The sequence below is a fragment of the Montipora capricornis genome, chromosome 8, assembly GCF_036669925.1.
Source record: "Montipora capricornis isolate CH-2021 chromosome 8, ASM3666992v2, whole genome shotgun sequence".
Classification (NCBI taxonomy): domain Eukaryota; kingdom Metazoa; phylum Cnidaria; class Anthozoa; order Scleractinia; family Acroporidae; genus Montipora; species Montipora capricornis.
In genome coordinates, this window is record NC_090890.1 from 33,110,546 (window position 1) to 33,120,545 (window position 10,000).

The 10,000-nt window shown below is 37.5% G+C and overlaps 1 protein-coding gene across 2 annotated transcripts in view; it reads right to left on the minus strand.

Annotated features, from left to right (window-relative positions):
- Positions 1-6,422, minus strand: part of LOC138059076 (skeletal aspartic acid-rich protein 1-like) — an 8,385-nt gene extending 1,963 nt beyond the window's left edge. Inside the window, exons 1-3 of one of the 2 annotated variants that reach the window (XR_011134141.1) lie at positions 6,263-6,377; positions 2,136-2,683; positions 252-1,587 (exon numbers count right to left, since the gene is read on the minus strand). Coding sequence is in view for 1 of the 2 variants with exons in the window: in XM_068904591.1 (XP_068760692.1) it covers positions 1,306-1,587; positions 2,136-2,683; positions 6,263-6,314 (882 nt within the window). In the remaining variant the exon portion in view is untranslated. Of the gene's footprint in view, positions 1-251; positions 1,588-2,135; positions 2,684-6,262 lie in introns of both variants that reach the window. The other variant, XM_068904591.1, reaches the window with a different exon arrangement.
- Between the last annotated feature and the right edge of the window lie 3,578 nt (positions 6,423-10,000).

Here is a 10,000-nt window from a genome sequence, read left to right on the forward strand (position 1 = left end):
AAACACAAGACTGAAACAAGGTAAGCTATTTTTTAAATTTTAAATCATAATTTTTTTTTTAATTTTGAGAAAAAAACCGTTTTCCCATACAAATCGTTATATTTCTACTCTTCAGTAATATAGTACAGTACAAATACACGGGTATGGAGTTTGGGCTACCTGTGCTCAAACATCCCTGTCTTTTTTGACAATTGCGTACAGCTTAATTGCGTACCACGAAGGAGAGCGCATCCTAATCGTGGTGTCAGTACCACGTAATGTCCCTCGGGTATCAATCGAAATGCCGTACAATCTCAACGTTTAGACGCCATCTTGGACTGGATGGCTGGCATCCTAGGCCTCGATCTAATGTGATAGTCAATGGCTTGCCCAAGGGGCAACAGTGATTCTCGTTTGTCCACCGTAGATATATCCTGCTGGATGGGGTTAATACCAGAAGGGGTGACCATCCCATGATACCCCGTGCTGTACACTTTCAATGTACTGACATCCCACAAAACTGATGTTGTATTATATCAAATACAAGAAAAGGGTGCAAAGTGATCCTCCACAAAATATACTATTTTCAAATGCCTCATCGACGACAAAAAAGGAATCGAGCGCACCTCACTAATCCTTGACAATTGCTAGGTAATAACTATAACTGGTATGGACAATTGGAAAAGACGCGTTCTAGACTTCCTAACGTCCTCTACTGGACATCAAGTTTCATTCAGTTTTACATTGATGTTAAACGGTGGACAGCAAAGGAACGCACCAAGTAAAAGAAAAAGCGTAGAGGAAGAAAAGCCAGTATCTTGGCTCACTAAGTAATAACAATAATAATTTATAATAATAATAATAATATTAATAATAATAATAACAATAATAATAACAATAATAATAATAATAATAATAATAATTTATTCATTTATAGTGCGCATCTTAACATGATTATGATCAGATGGCCATTCTTAAGTTATAACTACGAGAAATAATAGTATGTTGCTTTGTGGCGTTCCCGCTGCCTTCATCGCCGTTTTCCCAGTTCACTATTTAGTTCCCGCGAGATATCTAGTTCTGATGACCATTTTGTTTAGCTGTACTTGTTTGGTGTAGCCCTGGTTCAACAATTGGACTGTATGCTTGTAAATAAAGCTTTTAAATGTCTCTCGCTATTTGGCGTTCGCATAGGCTTGCAGTTTTTTCTTTTTACTTGGCCCTGCAAAGTCCAACCTCGTTGTAACTGGCTTTTCTCCACCGTGAGTCGCGCGGGTCTACCTCTCGGCGGATATAAAAGCCTTGGGAACGTGCGGAACGACTTACCCCCTTGTTGAGCAGCATCTCTGAGTCTCCACCCATGTCATAAATAATGGGACAGTCATCATCATCGTCGTCATCATCACTGTCGCTGCTGTCATCTGGATCATCGTCGGTATCTGGTTTTTCCTTACACACGGCGGGTTTATTGTTCTTTTTTCGGTCCTCGTCGTCTACTTCCTTTGGAGAATCTTTACTTTTGATTTTCAGGCTTAAATCAAGGTATTCACCTGCCTTACCCTCGCTGCAGTCAGAAGGTGAGCCGTCACAGAAACGCCAATTACTAATCTATGATTTAAAAAAAGACAAAATTGGTCAACGATAAAAAACAATCAGAGAGATAGTTACGTAAGTTACTTTCGTCGTAAGTTACGGATCCTTCATTTTTCAAGTTTATTTACGGCCCTCGTTCTTAACTCTCGTACCATAAATAAATAAATAAATTGAACTGAAAAAAATTCCATCCGTAACTTACATAACTGTTCGGGAACTTGTTCAACAAGAGGTGTATATCAGCGGGAGACGTGTATGGTCACTTCACATGACTTTTAAGACGTTTAAAAAGGATGGTTATAGTAATTTAAGTAACATTTGTATTTTCGCAAATTGTTACAGAAGATTAAGGGTGCGTTCGATTGACCGTATTCCGAAATAGGATTACATGGAATAGAAGTTAGAAATCCTTCGTTTTTACGGAGATTCACATTAAAATTGTCAAACACCTGCTAAAATGCTATTTCAAACATATCTTTATTATCCTTGTTGCTTCAAAACGCCAGACATACCGTTTTGAATGGGTGATTGTTGTTGCCGCTTTTAAATGAGTTTGTGCGTACCTTAATGTTGAACTTAACCGTTCCAGCTTGCACATCAAAGGTCTCATTACCAAAATCAATGGTTCCGTCTTCACGAAACAGGTACAACATGATGTCCACTTTTGCGTCATTATCCTCAAGTGTAGTAGACAAGTTGACAGTGATGGCTGAGACACCATTGAGATCACCGTTGCGTTGCACTGGAGATATTTCAAACTTCTGCTCATCAAATGACTCCACCGAATGCCCTTGCAGACTCCCTACGTCATTCCCATCTGCGTCCTTCTCTTCTAGGCTATCCAGCTCAAACGACAGCATGTCTTCGTTGTCGTCGTCAAAATCGTCATCATCGTCGTCGTCGTCGTCGTCGTCGTCGTCGTCGTCAGTGTCGTCGTCATTATCGTCGTCGTCATCGTCATCATCATCATCATAGTCGTTGTCTCGAACGATCATGATCTTACCGGATGTGCGTTGTACTCTAGCGGAGACGTCATCGTCGGTAATCGTTTCATCGTCGTCTACTTTGTTGTTGAGCTCGTCAGGGCGGCAGTCGACGGTCAAGAGCAATGCTAGGGAATAAGCAAAGTTATTAATTAATCAAAGGCAGAAAGTGAAGTATGTCACAGTGTACTGATGGCATTCATCAGTGAGATGTAAGGGCACTTTCTGGAAGACAACACAGAACTTCAGTTAAATGTTTAAATGTCAAGCACCTATTTACTATGTAAATATACTATGTAAATACACTTTTTTACGATTCGTTATTACTAGGTGACGTGTTAAACTTAGGGTGCGTTCGATTGAACGTATTCCGGAATAGGAATACATAGAAATCCTTCTTTTTTCCGGACATTCACATTAAAATTGCCAAACACCTGCTTAAATGCTATTTTAAACATATCTTTATTATCCTTGTTGCTTCACAATGTCAGACATACCGTTTTAAATCATCACTCCACATACTCGTCTGTTATTCCAGAATAGGGTCAATCGAACGCACCCTAAGTTTTATGACATCGATTGGTAGAATAGACCGAATACATAAATGGCGACCAAAAAAGTATTCTTTTGTTTATGTGCAAATTAGACTCACTAGCCTCGTTTGCATGGACAAAACACAAAAGAAATTGCTTAAGAGCGAGGTTAATGGGTCTAATTAGCACATAAACAAAAGAAAACATTTTTGGTCGCCATTTATGCATTCGGTCTATGCTGTATCCATTGAGCCACAAGAACTCTTTGGGTCGCGTTTACACAATTAAGGCCCATAACATTGTGGACCCCGTAAATGATATATATTGAGTCGAAAAAAGTGGCAGACCTCCATTGAGGGTTGGCAAAATGAAACTTGGGTCATACTCGATAAATCAGATGACGAAAGGCAGTTTGATTGGATGTCGATTTATAGAGCTTAAGATAAATCAGTTACGTCGGCTCGAGCCACGAGACCGCAGACGAATAGAGGCCTTTCAAAACATTTTATTATGCATGCACAACATCAGTAAAGAAGAAAGACGAGGAATATTTGAGAGCTTGAGTTAATTTCTGTAGATGAGTGTGTTTACGAAGAAGAAGTGATTTTGAAAAACATTTAATTATAAAAAAACTGCGATAAAACATATCTAAACATGGTAAAACAACAAAAAACTTTGTTAAAAACGACGACGTTAAATACGTTTCGACGTTAGCTAAACGTCATTTTAAAGTCAAAATACTAAAAGAACAATAGCTGATAAGGAGCCTGTATAGTAAAAGAAAGGAACAATAAAAATTAAACAAAGTTTGGCACATATATATGGAGTTCGTCTGGATATTGAAATTAGGCTTGAGACTCTTAATAAAGAGCATTTCGTACACTAAGCAATCAAATTTGCCCTGGCACTTTCTTAAATTGCTTTTCTTCAAAAGATTTTCCCTACCGTGAGCTTCCAAAAAATGTCGGCCAATTGCCGAATTTTTTTGTTCAGTAATGCGTTGGTAAAGGTGTCGGGCTGTATACCCAACATAATCTGCATCACACATACCAAATTTAAAATAAACAACACGTGCACCGGCATTGCTGATTCACAACTGATGACTTGCTTTCTTGCTTTCTTTGGGTTTGAATTAACCTCTTTCCCCAATTTTTTGCTCACGAAAACCGGTTGTACCAGAGTTAGTACTAGAACCAATCTTATGACTAAGATCGCGTAATTGTTTCCGGACCGCATTGGCAGCCACTTGATCTTTGAGTGGAAGACTTACGAACAGTGTGTTGGTGTTTCTTACCGCCCTGTTTTCGAACAAAGTTGTATAGTAGAATTAATTGGGCCAACAGGATAGTCAAGGCGACTGAATACTAAACGCAATTTGCCACATTCTGTATTAAAAGCCATAGCTGTATAAGATAGGGCATAGGCAAGATGTAACATTGTCTTTAACAAAGAGACTTTGTAGCGTTTATGGGTGTGACTGTGAAAGTGTAAAAGCAACCCAGTATTTGTTGGTTTTCTGTACACTTGAGTTTCAAGTTTAGTTCAATTCTTGACGATGTTAATGCCAATAAAAGTGATCTTATTTTCCACAGGAACCTCCATCGTAAAAGTTAAACTGGGATGTAGGCCATACAGAGTAGTTAGGAACACCGCAGCAGCATCCTGGTCAAGGTATCATCAGCACAGTACCTGTTGTACAGATCAGGCATCAAGCAATCGTGTGTGAGCTTTTCTTCAAGATGACACATGAAGACATTAGCCCTTATAGGGCCATTAGTTGTGAATCAGCAATGTGTTGTTTATTGTTTTAAATGTGATATGTTTGATCGCAGTTTTTTATTGTTAAATATGTGTGTTTAATAAAGTAAAAATTAATTCTGCTTTTAGGACATTCATAAGTGGATGAACTGCCAGCGGGATTGCCGCGGCATTGCGGTTGATACATGAACAGTTTCTTCAAGTTATATTTTCCTACGTTCATCGCAAATTGGATTCTGTCGTACTTATTTTACGTCATATTTTAGAGGTTATCATACAAATGATCTTATTTTTTTCAATTTTCTGAATCTGTGCCTTCATGACGCGTACTTTAAAAAGCTGAAACGATACAGCTGCAAATATTCTTTGTTTTTTGGCAATGAACCACGTGTTGACAGTCTATTGTAAGTACTAAATCTCAGTTGTCTTCAGAAAGATCTAGACGACTTAAACAAGTATTCCTTTCCCAAATTTTTGTCCAAAACACCTTATTCAGAAACCAATAACAATAATAATATTGGCCCGAAAATCTTAAGATAAGAAATTGCTAGAATTGGTGTGATTCTTCCGAACCATTTCTTAGTATTCAAACACGTTTTCGTGATAATTTATAATACTCCATTCCGGGGTCGTAACGAAGTATATTTTTTCGTAACTGATCCCATACTTTTACCCAAAATTTTGATATCTGATCCCAAAAATGATGAGTATTTTGATGCCTGAACCCGAAAAAATTTAATCCCTGATCCATAATTCCATGAAAAATACTGCTGATCCCGAAGCGACGCGTTCTGGGTTGTGATCCCTGAAACCGGCCCTTTTCAGGCCTTTGCATGATCCCTGATTCCATAATACCTCGTTACGACCCTGCTATTCGTTTTTCTCTTCCTAGGAAAAAACCTGATTTTATTAGGATTAATATTGTTTCATTCATGCTGCCTTTTAGGAAGGAAAGCACAAACCGAAACTAATTTGGAAACCACGAAAGCAATAAATAATTAACTCAGTGATACGTTGTTTCAAGACAGACACAGTTGCAATAGGCGCATCTTGTAGCAAAAAAAAAACTGAAGTTGTGAAGAACAAGTTCGCCCCCAAAGCTGCTTGAAATTGTGGGCCAGCTCATTTCTCTCAGTTTTTTCCTTAATTTGAAAACATCTCCTAAAGCTGATGAAACTGGCAGTTTTGGCGACTTCTGATTCAAAGAAAACCATGGTATTTTGTGTTCAAAACTTCCCTTAAAAGTTAAACTAATCACTCTGAGAAAGCTGCGAAGGTTTCTTGTGTGCGTATTAGGAAAGAAAACTTGCTTAACATCCCTGAAAATATTGTCGTTCATAATTTGATTAACTGATACTCTGAATAGGGTCCATTTTAACAACTTTTCGTTGCTTCTAAACTGTAAGACAGACTCACCTATGCAAAGGAAAAATATGCTGAGACGAAGACGTGGAATGAACGCCATCATGTTATATCAATGTATACTGATGAAGTTAAGAGTGATTTTGATTTCTTTATATAATATTGAGAAGTTCAGATTAATTTCCCTGCTTGACGCAAGATTTACATTTGGAGATGATATTTTGTCTCGTAAGGTAATTCTATTTTTATTGCATTCTTGTGTAGTGCTCAAACATAAATGATCCGGCCGTAAAACTTCAATATATTTTTCCTCGCGGTTTATAAAAAATTGTCAAGCGTCAGATACAATGTCCTTTAGCGATCACTCTAGAACAGGCTATTCTAGCAACTAAAACACTGGTTAACCAGCTAGTTTTCTCGATCCCATTTTATTTGAATGCGGTCTTTTTTGTGCTAGTATTGTGCTTTACAAACAACTTTGCAAAACACTTCACGGTGCTAGGCTACTGTTGTCATTGCATTGGTTTGGTATGCAATACGTTGAATTATCCGCCAAATGTCAATTATATTGTCACAAATTTGAGGTAAAGAGGCTTATGAAAGATATTGAGGGCTATAGTGTTTGAAAAAAAAATAGAGGAAAAAAATTGGAAGATCTAAGGCATAAGTTAGAGAATAAAATTAAGAGCGAACGTCTTCCACGCACTGGGTTAGTTCACAAACACTTTGGTGAACGATATTTCGAGAAAATAAGGGTTAAAATCTGCTCTTGGTTAATGCAAACGTTATTTTTGCTTTTAGGTTTACGATGGTATATTGGTAGATAAATTGGCTGAAAGAAAACATGTAAGCTTTTATTGGTGTAGTTATTTCCCTTTCCTTTATGCGATATTTGTAAGATACATGTATACGCGATATCGATTCTCCAACATTGGACTGACGTTGTCCCAATACTGAGAACGTTTTTTTTTGGTTTTGATGCCGTTACTAACGAGGTTATTGTAGCATCCGTCACCCCTACCTTTTCACCTTATGAAACTAAAAGGTAAGAATTTAAAAGCAACACAGAGCCATAAATTTGAATAGAAAATAGAGTTGAAGATCCATCATAAATTAAGCGACTACTGAAAACTTTTTGGTATTTTGAAGGAGGGGTGATTGTTCGACTGGGTTGTTCAGTGTTCAGTCACCAAAACAAAAGAAGAAGTGGTTATGATCTTCCTATAGGATTTCTGTAAAGCTCTTCGTAATTTGTGTCTAGAGTTTAGGTTGAGAGCCTAATACACAAGGACTTTCAAATAATGACTACAATATCGAAAACTTAACTTCAGTCTTCTCTCGATTTGCAAGTGCATCTCGCCATCACCTCGTGAACTGATTTGGGCATAAATCGTTAGTGACACGAACGTCTTGGGAATAAACGACAAATTCCATGTTTTCTATAAACATTCCCATATTATTATATTTTTCAATGATTGAACTTATCCTTTTCGGGTCTCCTTTCGAAAAAGGAGAGAGTATTGCATGGTGAAGTTCAGAGACTCGTGTGAACCAGTATTGGCTGCATATTTTGTGATTGAATTCAAGGAAGGTACACCCCGGAAAAATTCTCAACTATCAATTTTTTTTCCTTTCTTTTCTGTCAAGGACAGATTTTTTAACATTGCCCGAGCGAGGACAAAAAAGAGAGAAAAAAAATTAAATGCTTGGAGAAGTTATCAAATGAATGACCAGGAAATTTTTTTTTTTTGGCCATTTTTTCTTTTGTAATTCTTTTTTTTTTTTTTTTTTTCACATTACCCTTTTACGACCAAAAGACACAAATCTGCTTTCTGAGGATATTATTCTGAAGAAACTTTCTTTTGAAAGACAAAACTTTAACAGATGCACTGCCAGAGAAATGCCATCTGAGGGCTCTGAGGGCTGCATCTTATTCAGTAGGATCTGACGACATAATGCAAAGAGCAGAATCAAGATAGAGTATACTGACTAATTTTGTGGATTTTGGTTTTGATAAATCTTTCTTGTTTTTCAGTTGTCGTCATAGTTTTTCTCGGAAAGCTGGGAAATTCCAGGGAGAAAAATATGATAGAGGAAGTTACGGAAAAGTTGGAAAAGTTAGAAAATTTCTTCGGATCAAACATTTTCCGCTCCGTTCAACTGAATGTATTCAGTGATTAAATTGCATGTACGATGGTTTGAGAAGCTTTAATTAGTATATTTAATAATTAAATCATCAAAATTTCTGCAATGCCAAACTGCAACAAACAAAATACGATAAGATGTGATAGGAATGTGATTGGAATATATAAGTGGAGTGGCTGTAAACTGTTTTGAGAAGTTAAGTGGACTTCTAGAGTTAATCACCAAAAACACCTTTGACAAACAAACAAAGTAAATAAGCAGTAATTACCATTGCCACATAATGATATTTGAGTTAAGGGTTGCTGTGTATGTTTGTGAAGCTGTGTGCATTAAAAAAAATGTGTTAAGGCCGGTGCCTACTATTGTTATTGCGCATACGTTCTGCACATCTCGAGATACTCGGATTTCCTATGGGTGGTGCTTATTACTACAGGGATATTTTTGTGCGGTTCAAAACTATGCGGAGAGAGCATGCAGAACTTAGCAAGTACTCTTCATGTGCAAAAAGAAAATTGGCCGGGGGTAACCATGCATTTTTCAGAGGTAATTAAGCTTCGGCAATTTGGAAAAGAACGCCATACATTGCTTTGTATTTTAAAGCTTTTTACAAATATTGTTGATTAATTATCTTCGAAAAATGCGTGGTTACCCCCAATTTTTTTTTGTGGATTTCAATAATACTTGTTAAGATCTGCTTTTTCCGCATATTCAGTAAACTGCGCAAAAATACCTTTGAATTAGTAGGCACCGTCCTTAATTGGGTAATTAAAAACTCATTTCATTTCAACTTGAGAGGTGTGGTATTCCTTTATGTTCTCACGGTAAGTTGAAATTCTGTTGGAACAATTCTTAGTTTTTTACTTGCCGAAAGCAACTTTATTTTATAATAAGTGAGCTTAAGTAAGGACAACAGCAAGGTACGGCAATGTCAACGAAAAAGTCCCTCCAAATAACTTAGCACTCTGGCGCAATTATTTCGCGATTACCTTATTCCGTCTTGTTCACATTGTACAATACGGGCGAACTATCCTGTAACTGGATGAGTACGAACGGTTTTAATTTCACGCTGTTGCTTTGTGGAGTACGGCATGGAAATGCACATTTTAAGCCCCATTTACACTAGCAAGTTTTCCTTGGCAGTGTAAATAGAAAAATATGACAAGTTTTTACTTGACAAATGCATATGTCCTTAACAACAACAACAACAAAAAAAGAAGACAGCTCGAACACACTTCTCTAATCCCTGATTATATCTAGTTTTTAAATAATATTTGTTGAAATTTTTGTTCCCTAGCCGTTTTTAGTTTGCATGAATTTTGTCCTGAGATATCAAGTGATCCGAGAAAATTTGCAAGCTTCCCTCCTTGCCTCCACCGGTGTCTGACATTTGCAGACTGCAGACAGCAGACTGGCTACAAATAGCGCTGATAAACAGTATTTAAGTCAGAGTTAACTGAATAGAGTGTAAGGTGAAGTGCTAGATTTCAATCCCATATGAACCATGTGAGCGTTAGCCCTACAGATGGAAATGGGCCCACACAAGGACAGAGAAAAACTCTGACCAGGGTGGGGGATCTAACCCGAAGGTCGTGGGTTCATTTCCCACCCTGGTCAGAGTTTTTCTCTGTCCTTGTGTGGGCCCATTTC